The sequence below is a fragment of the Saimiri boliviensis genome, chromosome 16 (assembly GCF_048565385.1).
Source record: "Saimiri boliviensis isolate mSaiBol1 chromosome 16, mSaiBol1.pri, whole genome shotgun sequence".
Taxonomy (NCBI): domain Eukaryota; kingdom Metazoa; phylum Chordata; class Mammalia; order Primates; family Cebidae; genus Saimiri; species Saimiri boliviensis.
The window spans coordinates 60198295-60221316 of record NC_133464.1 but is presented as its reverse complement, the minus strand read 5'-3'; the positions used below and the strand labels follow the sequence as shown (position 1 = coordinate 60221316).

The window sequence follows — 23022 nt, the reverse complement described above, 5'->3', positions numbered from 1 at the left end:
TAATTACTTACATAAAGAAGCTATCAAGCCATCGGAATTTGCAACGTTTCCTACTAAAGACAAGTAGACAAAAGGGCCTTCCTAGAGAGAAGAAACAAAAACGTGCTCTAATACAGCATCATAACCACAGGATGGCGCCGCAGACACACGGCATTGCCTGGCTGCATCCCCCGACCCCTCTCCAGGGCTCACATCCTGGCCAGAGCCTGCAAACATCCACACAATTTTGTGGGATGCGATCCCAGGGCCTGGTTACTCGGACCCTGGAAATGAGTACGTCTCACCCTAATACACAATAAATGCTGCTTTTCAGTGATAGCATTGTTCTGTGGAAAAAGTGAAATTTTTGCCTATGAAAAGAGTTTAACTATTTTATTAGAGTAAGCTCTAGATTATTCCATGGATCTTAAGTCTTTGAGAAGGACCTCACAAAAGTTCACTTTTATTATCTCAAAAAAAATCTAAGATCTTAAAGAGAAAGGCAATCTAAAGTTTATACCGGCACTGAGCAACCTCCCCTCCTCTCCTGTATAAGGGCAAGTTTAGGAAGATTTAGAACAGTTACAGGCTACATTTAACATTCAGGTAATAAAATATCTGCAATTACATTTAGTATTTTCTCATCACTGAAATGCTTCTTTGTCTAAGATTTCTAAAACTAAACAGCAAGAAGCCACCAGGATATCTGATTGTCATGTTGCTCCTTTGAACAAATTTTGCTGCAGATCAATGACACTTTTTTTTCTCATTCCTTTTAAACAAATCAATCATTTATATGACATTGAAACTGGGTCCCGCCTCCCCAGAGGTTACCACTTTCAATCATATCTCTCTAGAGTTCCTGGGGTGATCTCATAATATACTTACACTATTTCCTTCAACTGCTAGCCCGAAAAGCTATTGTTTCATTGGTACTACTTCCCCTCTGGTTTCCAGTCTTTCAAGTTTCTGTCATATTATTCTATTACTTACCCAAATTGGTAACAAGTAAAAAACTGAAAACCTCAGCTCACTCACTCATCAATGCTGTGCAGTCTCTGGGCTTCTTTTTTTTTTTTTTTTTGAGAGGGAGTTTCGCTCTCGTTACCCAGGCTGGAGTGCAATGGCGCGATCTCGGCTCACCGCAACCTCCACCTCCTGGGTTCAGGCAATTCTCCTGCCTCAGCCTCCTGAGTAGCTGGGATTACAGGCACGCGCCACCATGCCCAGCTAATTTTTTGTATTTTTAGTAGAGACGGGGTTTCACCATGTTGACCAGGATGGTCTCGATCTCTTGACCTTGTGATCCACCCGCCTCGGCCTCCCAAAGTGCTGGGATTACAGGCTTGAGCCACCGCGCCCGGCTGTCTCTGGGCTTCTTAACCACGTAAGAACATGACAGCCTCTACCAGGCTCCCCATACCCTGTTTCCAACTCTCGGTTTCTCTCCAGTTTGGTTGTGCATTGTTGAGACTGTTTACATGTCCTTTCTTGTTCTGTAAACTTATTTGTTTTCCCTGTTTTATCTGTAACTGGATTCTAAAAGCTGAAAAGCCAGTTAACAGCATTTACAATGTTGTGATTATGGAAAGAGCATTCCCTGTAATAAACTACAATTTCTTTCCTTAGGGATCCTGTATCATTTAAGGATAAGACTGCAAATGAAATATATATATATATATATATATATATATATATATATACACACACACACACACACACACACACACACACACACATATATATATATATATATATATCTCACATATTTTTTGGAGACAGAGTCTGTGAGGCCCAGGCTGAAGTGCAGTGGTGTGATCTTGGCTCGCTGCCACCTCCATCTCCTGGGTTCAAGTGATTCTCTTGCCTCAGCCTCTTAAGTAGCTGGGATTACAGGCACCCACAGCCATGCCTGGCTAATTTTTGTGTTTTTAGTAGAGATGGAGTTTCCCATGTTGGCCAGGCTGGTCTCAAACATCTGACCTCAGGTAATCTGCCTGCCTCAGTCTCCCAAAGTGCTGGGATTACAGGTGTGAGCCACCTCACCCAGCTTGAAATAACCTTTCTTCATTAATTTCTCACAATCATGCTACATTTTAGTTTGCTTCATATTTGGGCCATGACTTCATGTTTATCCTATAGTTTATAATTTTTTTTTTTTTTCTGATTGAGAGGAGACCTGACTTTCTCCCCAGCTCATGAAGTCTTCCAGCTTTCTACTGATTTTAATCTCTGCTGAACAGAGGCTTTGACGTTGGTTTATCTTGTTGTGACACTCTTTGCAAGTTACTTGATCGGTAAATGCGGTTTATCTGAGTATATGTAAAAGTCATATTCTTTTTTTTTTTTTTTTTTTTTGAGACAGAGTGTTGCTCTGTTACCTAGGCTGGAGTGCAACTGCGCAATCTTGGACTTGGCTCACTGCAACCTCAACCTCCTGGGTTCAAGTGATTTCTGTGCCTCAGCCTCTCAAGTAGCTGGGACTACAGGCCTGTGCCACCACACTCAGCTGATTTTTGCTATTTTTAGTAGAGATGGGGTTTCACCATGATAACCATGTTGGTCTCAAATTCCTGGCCTCAAGTGATCCGCCCGCCTTGGCCTACCAAAGTGCTGGAATTACAAGCGTGGGTCACTGTGCCAGCCTCCCAAAATTACATCCTTTAAAGGACATTTAAAAATTCATGAGATAAATAGCTGTGTTTTTAAACAAATAAGTACTCCCCAGTCCACTTACTTTGCAATACTTTGTTTTTATCAAGCAATTTTTTATTTTTAGCAGAGCTACTGGGGGAAATTCACACCAGTGAATTGGCCTGAGAATTTTCTAGACAAAACAAATCCACTGGCCTGGCCAGTGGGGCAATGGGACTGGGCTGAATTTGACCATCTCTAGGCCTCAGGCCATCTATCTGTAAGATGGACTTCCTTCCTATAGATTGTGAATCTCACCCTAAACTCAATGCAATCTCCACGTGACCTATCCCACTGGACCCATTAGCAAGACATGGAGTCTGACCCTAGATCGCTGACCTTTCCCCAGAAGCAACTCTGGGTAACAGCAAGATGGGGAACTGGAAATCAGTAAAATGCAGGGGAACCTATGAGTCTATAACAAATCCGTTTCCTTTTATATCTACCTGTTAAAGCTCTACTCATTTTTCAAATCCTAGCCCCAACCCCCTTCTTCGATCTCCTAGTGAGGATTAATGTGTCACTCTCCTGAAACTCCCATGTGACTAAGTTTATTTCTGTAACCAGCAGCTATCTGCTCGCTATGGAACCCCAGCTCCCATTGGATCACACATCACTGGGCTCTGGAATACTGTCGTCTCTAAGAATCCCCAAGAAACATGACATTTGTGTTCAGTATTTGCTAATCTTGAATTAAGTTCACATAACAAATTACCTAGAAAGAAGGATGCCCTGAGGCGGCTTTTAGAATGCCGTATCTATTTCTTACGGTATTAATGTCCTAAATGTAAAGACGGTATAATACATATCAAGTGTAATGAATATTCATGCCTTCAGACGCTGATCAGATGTCACCTCCACCAGGAAGTAAGATTTTACTGACTCTCCTGCTAGGAGGTCGGTGCCCACCAACCTGCTCCCTTGTCTCTTCCCAAAACAGCCAGTTCCCTGAGGGCCAATTCTGCCTTTTATCTCTGAATTCCAAATGGCTGATACATAGTACATGCTAATAAGTGTTTCCTAAAAAAATAAATAAAAGGGAGAATAGAAAACGAGAGAGTTTAAAAAAACAATCAGATTAGAAAATGAGCAAAATAAATGAATAGACATCTCACCAGAAAGTATGTAAAGATGGCAAATAAACACATGAAAAGATGTTCAACCTCATTAGGTTGAACATGCCTAGGTGTGTTCAACAAGGCAACACACCTTCAAAGCACAGTGAGGTATCACTGCATAAACTATCAGAATGACTAAAATAAGGCCAGGCGCAGTGGTTCATGCCTGTAATCCCAGCACTTTGGGAGGCTGAGGCGGGTGGATCACTTGAGATCACTTGAGAGGCAGTACGGTGAAATGTTGCCTCTACTAATAATATAAAGAAATTAGCTGGATGTGGTGGTATGTGCTTGTAGTCCCAGCTACTCAAGAGGCTAAGGCAGGAGAATCGCTTGAACCCAGGATCTGGAGGTTGCAATGACCTATGATTGTGTCACTGCGTTCCAGCCTGGGAGACAGAGTGAAACTGTGTTTCAAAAAAAAAAAAAGGACTAAAATAAAAAATAGTGGCAACATCAAATGCTGGTAAAAATGTGGAAAAACTGAAACACACATTTCTGAAGGGACAGAAGCAGTACAGCCACTCAAAAAAAAACCTAGAATTTGGCTGTTTCTTCTAAAACTAAATATGCGATGACTGTATGACCCAGCAATTCCACAGGTGGGTATTTCTTGCAGAAAAATAAAAACTTATTTATACAAAAACAAGTACACAAATGTTCACAGCACCTTTATTTAATGGGCTTCAAAAAGCCAATCCCAAAAGAGTTAGTGGTTACATTTATTTTTATTTATGTATTTATTTTCTGTGACACAGTGTCGCTCTGTCGCCCAGATGGAGTGCAGTGGCTCGATCTCGGCTCACTGCAGCCTCCGCCTGCCATGCTCAGGGATTCTCGTGCCTCAGCCTCCCGAGTAGCTGGGATTACAGGCATGCACCACCACACCCACTTAATTTTTAAATTTTTAGTGCAGACAAGGTTTCACCATGTTGTCCAGGCTGGTCTCAAACTCCTGACCTCAACTGATCCACCTGCCTCGGTCTCCTAAAGTGCTGGAATTACAGGCATGAGCCACCGTGCCCAACCCTGTGGTTACATTTATATAACATTTTTTCTGAAATAATAGATTTTAGAAATGGAGGACATATTAGTGGTTGCCAGGGATTAGGGGATGGTGGTGTGTGGTGGGAGGGGAGGGAGGCGTAGTTATAAAAGGAAAATACTAGGGATCCTTATAGTGCTGGAACTGTTCAGTACCTGGACTGTTGTGGTTGACACATGAACCTACCCAGCTGACAAAATTGTATACAATACACACACACACACACACACACACACACACTAAAACCGAGAAGTCTAAAAAAGATCAGTAGATGGTATCAATGTCCACATGTTGGTTATATTATAGTATAGTTTTACAAAATGTTTGGTACTGAAATTATCAAATTAGAAATTTTTCTTTTCTTTTTTTAGACAGAGTCTCACTCCCCAGGCTGGAGTGCATGGTGCAATCTCAGCTCACTGCAACCTCCGCCTCCCAGGTTCAAGCAATTCTGCCTCAGCCTCCCAAGTAGCTGGGATTACAGGTGCCTGTCACCACGCCCAGCTAACTTTTTGTATTTTTGGTAGAGACGGGGTTTTGCCATGTTGGCCATGCTGGTCTCCAATTCCCAATCTCAGGCGATCCGTCCTCCTTGGTCTCCCAAAGGGCTGAGATTACAGGCATGAGCTACCACACCCAGTCAAAAATAATTTTTAAAAAACCACCAAAATCTTACCATTGTGAGAACCTGGGAAAAGTATACAAGGGACCTCCATATTGTTTCTTATAACTGTATATGAATCTACAATTATCTCAAATTAAAAAGTTAATTAAAGAAACAGAGAAAGACATGGGAGAAAGAGTACCATGACTAAGTGAATAATGGGCTTTTTTGTGGGGCAACTGTCAGGACCTTAAAAACAAAAATTTAGAATAGGCCAGACCCTGGCCTCAGAGAGCTTATTGTCTAGTTGGATAACAATGACTTCCAATTCAATAAAGGTTGGAGGATGAGGGACAGTGATGGAAAGATTCCAGAGGGAGGCAGGCCTAGAGCTGGGCCTGGGTGAGCAGGCTGAGAGGTGGAAGGAAGATAGGGATGGAGCCCAGAGGATGGTGTGAGGCTGGTGGGTCCAGCTTTTGCCCTGCTCAGCCCCGTGGCACAGACAGTGGTGCTCAGGGGTACTATGCACATTAACAACATGGACAATCATCGCCACCATCCATTTCCAGAACTAATCCTCTTCCAAAACTAATGTGCCCATTAAACACTAATTCTCCATTTCTTCCCTTTCTCAGCCCAACATCCAGCACTCTACTTTGTGCATCTATGAATCTCTTTTAGATACCTCGTATAAGTAGAATAAGACCAAACAGTCATGCTTAGCCTCACAACAGAGATATGCTCTGAGAAATGCATCGTTAGGCAGTTTTGTTATTAAGCGGACATTACAGGGTGAATTCACATAAACCTAGGTTGTGCAGGCTACCTCACATGTAGGCTACATGGATAGCCTTTTGCTCCTAGGTTACAAACCTGTACAGCATTATTGTACTGAATCCTGCAGGAAATTACAAAACAATGGTAAGTATTTGTGCATGTAAACATGGAAAAGGTAATGCATTATGATGGCTATGACATCTCTAGGCAATGGGAATTTTTCAGCTCCATCATAATCTTACGGAACAAGTACAGTATATTCAGTCCATTATTGACTGAAATGTCCTTATGCAGTAATGACTGTATTTGCCCTTTCACGTCTGGCAACTTAGCATGGCGTCTTCTGGGTTCATCCACGTTGTAGCATGTGTTAGAATTTCGTTCCTTTTCAAGGCTGAATAATATTCCACTGTACATAAGTACTGCATTTTTCTTATTCATTTGCCAGTGGACATTTAAGTTGTTTCCATTATGGGGTTACAGCGACTCAAAAGTCTGCTACAGGCCGGGTGCGGTGGCTCAAGCCTGTAATCCCAGCACTTTGGGAGGCCGAGGCGGGTGGATCACGAGGTCAAGAGATCGAGACCATCCTGGTCAACATGGTGAAACCCCGTCTCTACTAAAAATACAAAAAATTAGCTGGGCATGGTGGCGTGTGCCTGTAATCCCAGCTACTCAGGAGGCTGAGGCAGGAGAATTGCTTGAACCCAGGAGGTGGAGGTTGCGGTGAGCCGAGATCGCGCCATTGCACTCCAGCCTGGGTAACAAGAACGAAACTCCGTCTAAAAAAAAAAAAAAAAGTCTGCTACTATGAACACTGGTTTGTTCAGTATCTGTTTGAGTGCCTGGTTTCAATTCCTTTGGGTGTATACGTAGAAGTGGAATTGCTGTTCAGCTTTCTGAGGAGCTCCCACACTGCTTTCTACAGCGCTGACACCATTTTCCACTCCCACCAACAGCGCACCAGGGCTCCAATTTCTCCACATTCTTGGCCAACACTTGTATGTTCCTTTGTTGTTGTTGTTAATAGTAGTCACCCTAATGGGTGTGAAGGAGTCTCTCACTGTGGTTTTGATTTGCATTTCCCCAATGACTAGTGATGCTGAACATATTTTCATGTACATATTGGCCTCTTTGGAGGAATTTCTGTTCAAATCCTTCGCCTATCTTTGAAGTTTTTTCCTTTATTATTAAAAATGTAAGTTTTAAAATGGAGATATCACCACTTAGAATTTGAAACCAGTAGGCTAGACTGCCCATGGGCAAGATTAACCAATAATTCTGCTAAAGTCAAAGCATTTGGGAAAGCAGAGCAGGGGCCATTCATAAGAATCTGAGAACAAGGTCTGCCCACCCATCACAGCGGCAAGGGGCCTGCAGTGAATTTTGAATCCCTCTCCCCTGCTGCCTGGTAACCCTCTCTTCAGTCTTTAAAACCCCAGTGAATCCTTCCCTCCTCGGTGCTACCTCTAGGCCTGGCACAGTCTTATCACTCACCAGACCATGACAATGGTTCGTTTCCCTCTCTTTCCCCACTAGTAAAGCTCCTTACGGGAGGGCCAAGGTCGATCACATGTAGCAAACACCGAATACACACACAGTGAGACTTTACAGACAATCCCAGACTGATTCTCCAGACTCTGCACAGCTATCCCTGAATCATGTAGTATTAGCCGGGTCACCTAATTTCTTAGTTCTTCTTAGTTTTTTTTTTTTAGTGATAACAGAGATGACATGGGTCCAGAGGTGTGACTTGCAAAAGTCCTCGGTTGAAACATTCAGTATATGGAGAAAATGCTCTCTTGTGATTAAAAAAAACATAGGACCACTGCAGACATGGGGCAGGTCTGGTGGGTCAGTGCACACGGGCACTGTCTCAATAGCAGGACATGCTTTTCTGGGAAGGGGCAGTAGTTCTACATGAGGATGTTGCCCTTGTGTTTCATGTAAAAAGGGAGCCAAAAAGACCAACAAACACTTGGCTTTTCTTCATGAAGGCACCTGTCCCTGAAGAAGTAGGCCATACACCAGTAGCAACTATCTGATTCTTCCCTCAAACAACTCTAAGAGCTGGGGTCCCTTCTTTATATCATACTTGTCCATTCCCACTGCGGCCCATGCCAATCCTGCTGCATCCCACCCCAGGAAGGATATTCAGATGAAAGTCAGAAAAAGCACATGGTGAAAAAAGGTCAGCGTGTCAATATCAGAGTTCCTCTGGAAGGTTCTGGGATTCTGACACTGGCTGGCTCTTACCCTAACAGAACTCACAAATATAAATCAGCAAACACAGGTCCACCGCTGTAGGCTGCACCATTCACAGTTGACTCTCATCAATAACAGACTTCATGCAAAAATGAACAAATTAGGTGTGGAAGGCAGAGGCCTCCGCTTCACAATGAGACCTGCTATTATGGTTTTAAAGATTACAAAGTCTGGGTCTTGCTTGCTATGTGGTGGCTCACTCCTGCAATCCCAGCACTTTGGGAGGCCGAGGTAGGCAGATCACCTGAGGTCAGGAGTTCAAGATGAGCCTGGTCAACATAGTAAAACCCTATCTCTACTAAAAATACAAAACTACAAAATGCAAACATTAAAAAAATACAAAATATACAAAAATTAGCCAGGCATGGTGGCACACACCTGTAATCCCAGGAGACTGAGGCACAAGAATCACCTGAACATGGGACGTGAAGGTTGCAGTGAGACAAAATCATGTGTGCCTGTGCCTAGGTGACAGAGCAAGACTCCATGTCAAAAAACAGAAAAGAAAAAATTATTTAGGAACTTTTAAATGAAATCTCCTGTAACCACATAAAAACCTAAGATCAAAGTCAGCCAAAACACTACTTACTATTTGCCAGGCAGCAAATTTATCTGTAGAATTGCAGAGAATGGAGACAGATCTAGTTCCTTCCGTGAATTCATGCTTTATATTAGATGATCTGTACAGAGCTTTTTTTTCCTCCCTTAAAATTGTTTTTAGACTCTGGGGCATGACGTTTATGTCAAATAACTGAATAAACATGGAAGATTACCAGCTCCAAAGTCTTTAAACACATATATGATCAAGATCCAGCCACCTGGAACTAAGATTCATGTTTGAGCTTCACAAGCACTGCGGATCTAAGGCTCAGATGGAAGGTACCTGATCAACAGCAGAGGGCCACTTGCAGGATGTTGCTGTAATTCGGAAGGCAAGGCTCGACCAGGTGTAGGCGTGATATGGTTAAACTTAGCAAAACCAAGTACAACACATTGTATTTCTTTCTTTTTTCTTGTTCTGTTGCCCAGGCTGGAATTCAACGGTGTTATCACGGCTCCCTGCATCCTCTCGACCTTCTGGGTTCAAGCAATCCTCTTGTCTTAGGCCTCCGAAGTAGTGGGACTACAGGTATGCATCACCATGCCAGGTAATTTTCTTTTTTTAATTGTAGGGACAGGGTCTTGCTTGCTATGTGGTTGACACTGGTCTAGATCCCCCGGGCTCAGCATCTCCCTCCTCAGCTTGCCAAAGAGCTGGGATTACAGGTGGTGGCCACCATGCCTGGCCAAGATTGTATTTCTGGCATTCACTTCTCTGGGCCTAAATTTCCCAATCAATAAAAAAAATAGAGTCAAGGTATACATATATACTAGTCCGTATATGTCTAGTGAATGAATGAGTCATAAGCAGAGGCAGACTGGATTTACATCTCCGCCTTTGGACAGAGTCTCTCACCAATTTGCAGCCTTGAGCATAGCACTTGGAAGATGCATTCTGCTTACTGGGAAGATGGTGAGGACCCTAAGCAGAGGCCAAGGTAGTGTCTGTCAGCAGAGGGCCAGGTCAGTGGTATGGGCCTCCTTCAGTGCCAGCACTTCCAGTGGGCATGAGCCATGAGTTCTACACCTGCCAAGACCCATGAGCCACAGGGGTCAAGCTCAGGGTGACCACCAGGGTGGATCCCCGACTGGACATGATGATGTGTTCGACGACCCCTGTACTGTCATTTCTACGAACACCTGAAAGGCAGGCACCTGTCCCTGAAGAAGCACAGGCTGACTTTTTAGAGACCGACTTCCTCCATACTGAAAGGTAAAGTGACATGAGGTCCAGATCACTTTCCAATACTTCAGCAAAAACAATGAAAAAGGAAGGGAGGGAGGGAGGGAGAGAAAGGGAAGAAGAAAAAGTGAGAGATGGGCAAGTGCAGCAACACTTGAAGATGCTGAATCTGCTCACCGGTACTGTACCAGTGTCCCTACATTTGTGAATGTCTGAAATTGTTCACTGTAAAACTTGACTTTAAAAAGATACATAGCAGGCTGGGTGTGGCGGCTCACTCTCGGAATCCTGGTGCTTTGGGGGGGTCAAGGCAGGAGGATCACTTGAGGCCAGCTGTTCGAGACCAGCCTGGGCAACATAGTGAGACCACCCCCATCTCTACAAAGAAATCAAAAACATGGCCAAAAAAAATCAAAAACATGGCCGGGCACGGGGGTTCACGCCTGTAATCACAGCACTTTGAGAGGCCGAGGTGGACAGATCACGAGGTCAGGAGTTTGAGACCAGCCTGACCAATGTAGTGAAACCCTGTCTCTAGTAAAAAATACAAAAATTAGCCAGGCGTGGTGGCATGCACCTGTAATCCCAGCTATTCAGGAGGCTGAGGCAGGAGAATTACTTGAACCCGGGAGGCAGAGGTTGCAGTGAGCCAAGATCACACCACTGCACTTCAGCCTGGGCGACAGAGCAAGACTCCATCTCAAAAAAAAAAAAAAAAATTGGGGGCCGGGCGCGGTGGCTCAAGCCTGTAATTCCTGCACTTTGGGAGGCCGAGGCGGGTGGATCACGAGGTCAAGAGATCGAGACTATATCCTGGTCAACATTGTGAAACCTCGTCTCTACTAAAAATATAAAAAATTAGCTCGACATGGTGGCGCGTGCCTGTAATCCCAGCTACTCAGGAGGCTGAGGCAGGAGAATTGCCTGAACCCAGGAGGCGGAGGTTGCGGTGAGCCAAGATCACGCCATTGCACTCCAGCCTGGGTAACGAGAGCGATACTCCGTCACACACAAACACACACACACACACACACACACACACACAATTGGGGGGATACATAGCAACTTGTCAAATTCGAATGTGGTACCACCAGAAAAAGCCAGTCCCAGTGCTTGGTACTACACCAGTAAGGGATCAAGAAGGGTGCTCCTTGCGTTTCTGGACTCCAGACTCAGGATCCTGCGGTCACAGGGGCTCCCTGCCTTCATGCTTGGAACAGGCAAGCAGGGGGCTCAGACCACAGTGGTTATAAGAAACATGGCACCTGAGGTTCCACACAGCCTAAAGCTTAGCTCCGCCAGCATCCCCTCCAGACCCAAAGGGTCCTGGGTATGCCAGTCTGGATCAGCCTAAACGAGCACAGGCAAAAAGCAACAGAGATCTGCAGCATGTGGCAGGCAGGGCACAGCACAAAGCAAGCGGTTTTTGTGAAACAAAAACACACTGGCGTTTCAGCAGTCAACAGTACTTGGGTTGCCTGATTATACAGGTCTCAACAAACCACAGTGCAAACTTGCTTACTTCTCTCTCCCGCCTTCTTCTGTTCTCCTGCAGGCAAGAGACACTTGAGTAACACTTCACCTCGGTTCCCAGCCACACAAACACATGCATGTAAGCAGACAGACAGACACAGACACACACGCACACACACACACACACCACGCACACAAGCTAACTAGCGATGATGGGCTTCAACCTGGTGAGAGCTGCTGAAACTCAAAGTATCTCCTCACAGGAACCAATGGGAATGTTCACGAGTTTGGCAGCATGTAACGGGTTAAAATAGACACTAGTACGAAAAGGATGAAGAGTAGGAACAGCTGATGGTCATGACCAGAACAGAAAGGAAAAAAACCTCCCACTATTCACATACTCTCTTGTGCCCTTTGGTAAAGGACCAGGCATCAAAATGCCAGCTCTGGGTGACACAGGCTAAGCAAATTCTTTCCTGTCCATTTAGGACTGCAGAGGAGCTGATTAGAAGCAGGCTTTTGCTCACTCTGGTAAGGGGCCTTTTCTCCTCTCCAAGCCAACGTCTGCAGGGCCCACAATGCCTATGGCACAGTGTTTCAGTGGATTTTTCTTTACTCCTCTCGTATTTCTTCTGGTGGTATAGCTTTAAAATTTTACCTTGAAAAAAATTTTATATGAGCCCAGGAGTTCGAGATGGGCCTGGGCAACATGTGAAACCCCATCTCTACAAAAAATACAAAAATTAGCTGGGTGTGGTGGCATACGCCTGAAGTCCCAGGAGGGCGAGTTGGGAGGATCACTTGAGCCCGGGAGGTCGAGGCTACAGTGAGACAAGATTGCACCACTGCACTCCAGCCTGGGCAACAAAGCAAGACCCTGTCTTAAAAAAAATACACACACACACACACACACACAAAATACATGTTAAAATTTTTAAAAAAAAAAACCTATAAAAAGGTACAAAGCAAAAAATAAAAGCCTCTCCCTCCTGACTCTCAATCACATTTCCCAGAAATGACCACTGTTATGTTTCATGGTAGCCTTCAAGACATTTTTAATGTTTATATTAATAAGCTGTTATAAATATTTTCTCCCTGCTATGAATTTTTCTACTATTAACCCAGAGGGTGATGAGAAAATTTTCATAATACTTAAGTTCTATAGATTAAAAAATTTGGTTTAAAAAATACAGGGCCAGGCGCGGTGGCTCAAGCCTGTAATCCCAGCACTTTGGGAGGCCGAGGCGGGTGGATCACGAGGTCAAGAGATCGAGACCATCCCGGTCAACATAGTGAAACCCCGTCTCTACTAAAAATACAAAAAATTAGCTGGGCATCGTGGCGCGTGCCTGTAATCCCAGCTACTCAGGAGGCTGAGGCAGGAGAATTGCCTGAACCCAGGAGGTGGAGGTTGCGGTGAGCCGAGATCGCACCATTGCACTCCAGCCTGGGTACCAAGAGCGAAACTCTGTCTCAAAAAAGAAAAAAGAAAAAAAAAATACAGGAAAGTTCCTACTGGATATATGTTATACAACATAACTGAACTATACTTAATTGAGCTAACAAAATCAGCTTAAAAACTAAAGTGTATTATAGCAAATTAAGTAACAAAGGCTAGTCTCATTTTTCTCTTCAGATGTCCCAGGCATGTAATTTTTTTGTGTGTGTGTGAGATGGAGTCTCGTTTTGTCACCCAGGCTGGAGTGCAATGGTGAGATCTCAGCTCACTGCAACCCCTGCCTCCTGGGTTCAGGTGATTCTCATGCCTCAGCTTCTTGAGTAGCTGGGATTACAGGTGCACACCCCACATCCAGTTAATTTTTTGGTATTTTTAATAGAGACAGGGTTTCACCATGTTGACCAGGCTGGTCTCGAACTCCTGACCTCAGGTGATGCACCTGCCTCAGGCTCCCAAAGTGCTGGAATTACAGGCATGAGCCACTGCACCTGGCCTACAATTTTTTTTTGTTTTTTTGTTATTTTGAGATGGAGTCTTGCTCTGTCACCCAGGCTGGAGTGCAGTGAGTAGCTTGATCTTGGCTCACTGCAACCTCTGCCTCCGTCTCCTGGATTAAGGTGATTCTCGTGCCTCAGCCTCCCAAGTAGCTGAGATTACAGGTACAAGCCATGGTGCCTGGCTAATTTTTGTATTTTTAGTAGAGATGGGGTTTCACCATGTTGGCCAGGCTAGTCTCAAATTCTGACCTCAGATGATGTGCCCGCCTAGTCCTCCCAAAGTGCTGGGATTACAGGCATGAGCCACCATGCCCAGCCCAGGCATGTAATTTTAACAATATATTTTACAGACTTAAAGGTGGCTGTAAGTCAAAGCTCAGATCCAACAAATGATTAAGTTATGCCAGCTACTGCTATCGATGATTAAATATCCAATTTAAAGAGCATGCTCAATTCACTCACTTTAATCCTTAAAGAAAAATTTAGCAGAAAAATGTCTTACAGAAAATAAAAGAACACAAATTGAGGCTGAATTTGTATCTGAATGTATCTGTTTTTTGTTGTTAGTATGTTTGAATGAAGACCTAGAGAAAACTGCAACATTCACTTTCAAGAGTGGGAGAATGAAGAGCAGGAATAGAATCAGTACATAAATCCCTCAACATTTATTAGCATTTACAAATCTGACTCACAAAACCTCAGTCTAATCAGACTGGATTTTTCCACGTCATGGCATATATCACTGTTTCTGGAGGGATCAGTTGCGGGAGCCTCCTATGGTCCTTTGGCGACAAGGCTTTAATGACTCCATAAATGTGTGCTGCCCAGCTGCTGCCCACTTAATGAGACCATGATTCCCCCTTGATGGAACCTGCCCAGAGCCAGTTGTCACCTAACATTCACAGGAGACCATGCTGGTCTCTTTCAGAACTACCAGGATCAGTCACACCAGTTCTACGATTCCTACAACATGGCAGTATACTGTTTGATTTAGGACTTGAAACACATTTCTCCCTTTTTAAGAATATACCCTTCTCCGCCAGAGGGTTGTTACTTCTCAGATTAAAGATGTGAAAGGAAACCTTCCAAGGCTCGTCTTAATTGGACATACACATCATCACTTTGGTACACAGGCATGGAATGACAAAAGCTAATCGGGGTATGGAGGATTCACTAAGGGGACAGAGGAGGACAGAATTACATTTACTGAACTCTGACAAGTGCCGGGTGCCTTACATCCTTGTCATTCAAACATGGTCCACGAACCACAGCCTGGCAATCACTTGGGAGCTGGTTACCCGTGCACAATCTTGGGTGATCCGCGGATGATTTGTGTGCATGGTCAAGCTTGGGAAGCACTGTGCTAAGTTATAAGGCTTTATTTCTCACAGCCCTTTATGTCCATACTTCATAGGAAAGAAAACTAAGAAAGTTTCCTTCCTTTTTTTCCCTCCTCATTACAGAAAGGATTTGCAGGGGAAAGGGGAATGTCCAAGATTTCTGAGCTGGTCATCGGGAAAGCTGACGTTCAAGGGTGCATCTGCTGCACCCCAAAGGCCTGTCCTTTCTACCTTCCCTCACCGCCCCAGGCTCCTTGAATGATGGTCAGACTCCATCTAGAACTGTGTTTAGGAACTGGTGCTGCATTTATGTATGTGTGTGTGTGTGCATGTATGTAGGTAGGTAGGTAGGTAGGTAGGTAGGTATGTTTCGAGATAGAGTCTCGCTCTGTCACCCAGGCTGGAATACAGTGGTGCCACCTCGGCTCACTGCAACTTCCACCTCCTGGGTTCAAGTGACTGTCATGCCTCAGCCTCCCAAGAAGCTGAGATTACAGGTGTGCACCACCATGCCTGGCTAATTTTTTAGTGGAGATGGGGTTTCACCATGTTGGCCAGGCTGGTTTTGAACTCCCAACCTCAGGTGATCCACCCACCTCAGCCTCCCAAAGTGCTGGGATTACAAGTGCAAGCCCCACACCAGCCTGGTACTGCATTTAAAAATGCAACCTGTGGCATGTGCGAGGGTGAGTGGTAAGTTTTAGTCATATACATCTATCAGAATGACTAAAAACAAAAGTAAAAAAGACAAAAATGCTAAATGCTGCTGAGGTTGTAAGACAACAGGAACTCTCACACACTGCTAGTGGGAACGCACCACGGTATGGCCACCACAGAAAGCAGGCTGGCAGTTTCTACTAAAGTTAAAGAATCCCACTCCAGGCCGGGCGCGGTGGCTCAAGCCTGTAATCCCAGCACTTTGGGAGGCCGAGGCGGGTGGATCACAAGGTCGAGAGATCGAGACCAACCTGGTCAACATGGTGAAACCCCGTCTCTACTAAAAATACAAAAAATTAGCTGGGCATGGTGGCGCGTGCCTGTAATCCCAGCTACTCGGGAGGCTGAGGCAGGAGAATTGCCTGAACCCAGGAGGCGGAGGTTGCGGTGAGCCGAGATCGCGCCATTGCACTCCAGCCTGGGTAACAAGAGCAAAACTCCGTCTCAAAAAAAAAAAAAAAAAAAGAATCCCACTCCAAGGCCTTGGCCTAGAACTAAAAATATGCCCACACAGACTCGGAAGCAGATATCTATTAGCCACATTATTTGTAATAGTCAAAAACCAGGAACAACTCACTTGTCCATTACCGTATACATGGATAAATGAATTGAGATACATCCACGGAGTGGAATACTACTCAGCAACTTACGTTAAATAAAAGACTATATACTGTATGATTTCATTTTTATAAAATCATAGGAACAGCAGAATTTTAAAGACAGAAGGCAGACAGGTGTTTGCTGGGGCTGGTGATGAGAACTGGAATCATCTGCAAAGGGACATGAGAAAACTTTGCTAGAACTGTGATGGAAACATTGTGTACTGTGATTGTGATGGTGGTTACAAAACTCTATACAATCACCCAAATTCAACAAACTGTACACAGAACAGGTAGGTTTTATTATATACAAATTATAATAATAAAGTTGGAGGAGGAAAAGGGGGAAAGTGGCTGGAAACTATACAAATACAGTATATCTCAACAGCTTTCACTACAGTACAATAACCAGTTAAAACACAAAGGAGAGGCTGGGCATGGTGGCTCATGCCTATAATCCTAGCACTCTGGGAGGCTGAGGTGGGTGGATCACTTGAGGCCAGGAGTTTGAGACAAGCCTGGGCCAAACCCCATCTCTACCACAAACACACACTAAAAAGAGCTGGACATGGTAGTGCATGCCTGTCATGCCAGCTACCTGGGAGACTGAGGCAGGAGAACTGTTTGAACTTAGGAGGCAGAGGCGGCAGTAAGCTGAGATCGTGCCACTGCACTCCAGCCTGGGTGACAGAGCAACTCTGTCTCAAAAAATAAAATATAGGCCGGGCGCAGTGGCTCAAGCCTGTAATCCCAGCACTTTGGGAGGCCGAGGCGGGTGGATCACGAGGTCAAGAGATCGAGACCATCCTGGTCAGCATGGTGAAACCCTGTCTCTACTAAAGGTGCAAAAAATTAGCTGGGCATGGCGGCGCGTCCCTGTAATCCCAGCTACTCGGGAGGCTGAGGCAGGAGAATTGCTTGAACCCAGGAGGCGGAGGTTGCGGTGAGCCGAGATCGCGCCATTGCACTCCAGCCTGGGTAACAAGAGCGAAACTCCGTCTCAAAAAATAAAAAAAAAAATAAAATATAAAGGAGAAATACAGTACCAATGAAAATATAAAGTATTTTGAAATAAATTTTTCTTAGAAGACTGTATTATAAAGATACCGTTTAATCTCTAATCTATAAATTTAAGAAAACCGCAATCAAATACCAAATATTAGTACTTGGTAAAGTGATTTTTTTTTTTTTTGAGACAGAGTCTTCCTCTGTCGTCCAGGCTGGAGTCAGTGGCGCAATCTCGGCTCACTGCAACCTCTGCCTCCCAGGTTCAAGCGATTCTCCTGCCTCAGCCTCCTGAGTAGCTGGGATTACAGATGCATGTCACCATGCCCAGCTAATTTTTGTATTTTTAGTAGAGACAGGGTTTCACCACGTTGGTTAGGCTGGTCTCAAACTCTCGACCTCGTGATCTGCCCACCTCAGCTTCCCAAAGTGCTGGGATTAAGGATATGAGCCGCCATGCCTGGCCCAGTGAAATTATTTTATTTTTGAGACAGGATCTAGCTCTGTTGCCCAGGCTGAAGTGCAGTGGCCTGATCTTGGCTCCCTGCAACCTCCGTCTCCTGGGCTCAAGCGATTCTTGTGCCTCAGCCTCCCAAGTAGCTGGGATTACAGGCGCATGCTACCACACCTGGCTAATTATTGTATTTTTAGTAGAGACCGTGTTTCACCATATTGGCCGGGCTGGACACAAACTCCTGACCTCAGGTGATCTGCCTGCCTTGGCCTTCCAAAGTGCTGGGATTACAGGCATGAGCCACTGCACCCAGCCAGCAAAGTGAATTTAAAAGTACATCTGGAAGGATACATAATAAATTTTAAAGTGTTTAACAAAGAATAGTGGGGAGAAGTTTGCTTTATCAGATGTTGAACTACATTACAGTGCTCCAATTATTACTATTCTAGCCATCACTGATGTGATAGTACCATCTTTCTGGAGTCTTTAAGAACTGACTTCCCTCAGATCCAGCAATTTTACTGTCAGGATTTATCCTGAGTAAATAATTAGACGAGTGTATAAAAATGCACAGAGAACATTCTATGCAACTGCTAGCAACTGGAAAGCACCTATAAGACTAAAAATTAGAAGGCCGGGCGCGGTGGCTCAAGCCTGTAATCCCAGCACTTTGGGAGGCCGAGGCGGGTGGATCACGAGGTCGACAGATCGAGACCATCCTGGTCAACATGGTGAAACCCCGTCTCTACTAAAAATACAAAAAATTAGCTGGGCGTGGTGGCGCGTGCCTGTAATCCCAGCTACTTAGGAGGCTGAGGCAGGAGAATTGCCTGAACCCGGGAGGCGGAGGTTGCGGTGAGCCGAGATCGCGCCATTGCACTCCAGCCTGGGTAACAAGAGCGAAACTCCGTCTCAAAAAAAAAAAAAAAAAGACTAAAAATTAGAAATTAGTTAAATAGATTACAGTATAATGGAATCCTACGCGGTAACTTAAAATTATGAGGTAGTTTAACAGCTACTGATATAGAACACAATAATATGGTAAAAATAAACACTGAACAGTATAATTCTCTATTTGTAAAAAGTAGTATTTCTCTGGGGCTGGGCATGGTAGCTCATGCCTATAATCCTAGTACTTTGGGAGGCCAAAGCTGGGATTACAGGTGCGTGCCACCACGCCCAGCTAATTTTTGTATTTTTAGTAGAGACAGGGTTTCATCATGTTGGTCAGGCTAGTCTTGAACTCCTGACCTTGTGATCCACCTGCCTTGGCCTCCCAAAGTGCTGTGATTACAAGCGTGAGACACAACACCTGGCTCCATAGCTCCTCTAAGAAGTGTCAAGGGGTCAGGAGGGGCTACTCATGTTCTAGTGAATAAGTTGAGTTGTAATTTCGGTTCTCCTCTAGGCTCTACATCTTAGTCTTAGCTTGTCCCATATTTCCGAGTATTCTTGCAATAAACTCCCAAGCAAAGACAACATGGACATGTATTTTCCTGTACCCTCCACTGCTTAAATCAAGTGCTCTCTCCACTGATTTCTGAGATATGTGTACAAAGACGTTGGTGGATGCATTGTTTGTAATGACACAATAAAATGTGTCCACTAATATGGGCTGGTTAAGTAATCATATTCATCAAATATAAGACACACCCCAATTTCAGAGACATTAAAATATCAAATTGCCTACAGTAGTTACATGATATAGCTGATTGTTCTAACGTGAAAAAATGTAGATCTTAGATTTGGAGAACCAAGCTATGGTGTATTCATACAGTGAAATATTTTGCAGCTGAGGTAGGTAATGACACAAGATGAGGCTTGGTGGCGGACATCTGCTTCTGCAATGGGCAGTGGGGAGCTTATGGGGATGAGCAGAGCAGTAACTCCACACGAGACCATACCTCAAGGTATCACAAAAGGAAGTGGGTGTCGTTTACCTGTAACAACCTGTGCTTGAAAGTAAGTCTTAAACTAGTTGGTGAACACATGCATACGGTTTAAGTATTTTTAGAGCTTTTTTTTTTTTTTTTTGAGACAGAGTCTTGCTCTGTCACCAGGCTGGAGTGCAGTGGCATGATCTCAGCTCACTGCAACCTCCACCTCCTGGGTTCAAGTGATTCTCCTGCCTCAGCCTCCTGAGTAGCTGGGACTACAGGCACGCGCCACCATGCCCAGCTAATTTTTTGTATTTTTTTAGTAGAGACGGGGTTTCACCATGTTGACCAGGATGGTCTTCATCTCTTGGCCTTGTGATCGGCCCGCCTTGGCCTCCCAAAGTGCTGGGATTATAGGTGTGAGCCACTGCACCCAGCTGCTTTTTGTATGTCTAAGATATGTTATACATTTTTCCCCCCTTTTGGAGTCTTGCTCTGTTGCCCAGGCTGGAGTGCAGTAGCTTGATCATGGCTCACCGCTACCTCCGCTTCCTGGGTTCGAGCAATTCTCCTGCCTCAGCCTCCCCAGTAACTGGGATTACAGGCACCTGTCACCACACCTGACTAATTTTTGTATTTTTAGTAGAGACAGGGTTTCACCATGTTGGCCAGCCTGGTCTCAAACTCCCGACCCTGTGATCTGCCTACCTCAGCGTCCCACAGTGTTGGGATTACAGATGTGAGCCACCAAGCCCAGCAGATACGTTATACATTTTCCTTTAAGTGAGCCTAGCAACCTGCTTTATCTCCCCTGTTTTGTGGGAGACCTTGTGTTCAAGTGAGAGCTAAAAAAATCAATTCTCCGCCAGTCGCAGTGGCTCACATCTGTAATCCCAGTACTTTGGGAGGCTGTGGCAGGTGGATTACCTGAGGTCAGGAGTTTGAGATCAGCCTGGCCAACATTGTGAAACCCCATCTTTACTAAAAATACAAAAATTAGCTGTGTGTGGTGACAGGTGCCTGTAATTCCAGCTATTCAGGAGGCCGAGGCAGGAGAATCGCTTCAACTAAGGAGGTGGAGGTTGCAGTGAGCCGACAGTGCCGGCACACTCCAGCCTGGGCAACAGAGTGAGACTCTGTCTCAAGAACAAAAAAAACAAAACAAAAAGACAACAAAAAATCAATTATATAACTAAAGGAGTTGAGAGAAACATTTACTGTCCCTTATCTCTACAAGTTATTAGAAAAAAAAAAAAAAGAATTCCAGAAACATTAGTCATGGGCACAAAGCCAACCCGCAAACATTTACAGAACTCGATGATTACCCAAAACTCTGCTGCTTTCTCAATACTATTGACTTTGGCTTCACATTAGCCACAGGTGTGTCTAGAGTTAAACAAGGTCAACGTTACAAAAACAAAACAAAAAAAAAGATATTTGGGCAAAGTTCAAAAAAAAACACTTTAAAGTGTGTGTGTTTGTGGGGAGGGGTCGGGGCATTTCAGTATAAATGCCTTAAACACAACCTTCCTGGCTATTTTGTAAAGTGGGTCGAATCTTTTAAGTGCACATATTTCCTAAGACCTCGACTGATACAAAGAACGCAAGCTTTGGAGCCAGACTAGACCGCTTCAGAATCGTGCCAGCTGTGTGGCACGGGAAAGTCACCTAACTTTGCAGCGCCTGCTTTCACCTCTGTAAAATGGGAAACAGTAACAACTAATTTATGGATGCCGTAAAGACATGAAATTTTAAACTCAGCAATGTGCCTGGCACACATTAGACACGGGTGTTTCGTTTGTTTTGGTACAGGCTTCGGGTTTTGCGCAATTGCCTTGCTGCCTCTGGGGAAAGCATCTCTCCTTGCTCCCTCTGGGGCATTTAAAAAACGATCTCAACTCTACTCTCAATTATTTCCAGTTCAACATTTATGTGCAGGTTACAAAGCCGAGGAAGCCAAGGCTCTTGCCTTTGAGTATCCTGTAAACCAACACAACACGTACAGAATTTTTTTTAAGTTTTGGTGGAGGAATCGGATGCACAAGTCAAGTGGCGCTCTGTTCACAGACCTGGTTATCAGAACTGCGCGCCGCGGCCTCCGGGCGCCTCTCTGCTCCCAGACTTCCTGCCGCAGGGGGAGGGGCGGCCAGCTCGCTGCAAAAAGCCGCCGGACCCCCTCACCCCGCCTTGCCGCCCCCCGCTCCCACTCTCTGGGATGGAGGAGCGAAGGGTCTAGGCGATAGCACTTACCAGCACGAAGTGCACCAGCGCGTCGTAGCAGAGCCAGACCAGCGCCCAGCGGTCCGCCGCCCCCCGCCCGCGGCCCAGGCGCAGGCCCAGGGCGCAACCCGCCGCCAGCAGCGCTGCGCACAGCAGCAGAGAACCGCCCGCCGCGGCCCCCAGCTCCCACCTGTCGCCCATGCTTCCCGCTCCGACACCGACAGCACGGGACCACGCGGGAGTAAAGCAGAGCCGGGAGACAGACGATGGGGCAGGACTGACCGGGAAGGGGCGGAGCCGGATCGCCCAGCAGGAGCGGAGCTGATTGGCCAAAGCCGTCCGGGGAGGGGCGGGGCCGGAGCAAGGATTCCCTGCCCGCCTCGCACCCGGCCAGCCCGCTGAGCCCAGAGGTTTTGCCAGGTCCAGCTGATGGAGGTTCGTACTCATCAACCTGTTCAACTGCCTCGACCAAACCTGTTCCTGAACCAAGCCCAAAGGATTGATAATAGGGCCACACCTTTCGATGACTGATTTTTTTTTTTTTTTTTTTTTTTTTGGAGACGGAGTTTCACTCTTGTTACCCAGGCTGGAGTGCAATGGCGCGATCTCGGCTCACCGCAACCTCCGCCTCCTGGGTTCAGGCAATTCTCCTGCCTCAGCCTCCTGAGTAGCTGGGATTACAGGCACGCGCCACCACGCCCAGCTAATGTTTTGTATTTTTAGTAGAGACGGGGTTTCACCTTGTTGACCAGGATGGTCTCGATCTCTCGACCTCGTGATCCACCCGCCTCAGCCTCCCAAAGTGCTGGGATTACAGGCTTGAGCCACCGTGCCCGACTTGATGACTGATTTTTAACAAAAGTCATACCTTAAGCTACAAAGTGAAGCACAGGTAGTGGAAATTTTGCCAATAGGCCAGGGGCAGAATTTTGGAGGCAAAAGGTTTTAATTAGGCTCTTGCAAGACTTACCAAGGAGGTGGGGGGCCAAGGGTGCTTTCAGCCACCAGCGGGGCTTAAAGCTTTTGTGGCCTACTCTGACATCTTTCCATTTCTTTCTTTCTTTTTTTTTTTTTTTTTTGAGACAGAGTTTCGCTCTTGTTACCCAGGCTGGAGTG

General features: G+C 45.3%; 1 protein-coding gene across 1 annotated transcript in view; it reads right to left on the bottom strand.

Moving 5' to 3' along the window:
* The window catches only part of EBPL (EBP like), a 31190-nt gene extending 8999 nt beyond the window's left edge, over positions 1-22191 (bottom strand). Inside the window, exons 1-2 of the mRNA XM_003942236.4 lie at positions 21937-22191; positions 12-81 (exon numbers count right to left, since the gene is read on the bottom strand). Coding sequence (XP_003942285.1) covers positions 12-81; positions 21937-22107 — 241 coding nt within the window. The 5' untranslated portion in view covers positions 22108-22191. The remainder of the gene's footprint in view (positions 1-11; positions 82-21936) is intronic.
* Positions 22192-23022: the final 831 nt, after the last annotated feature.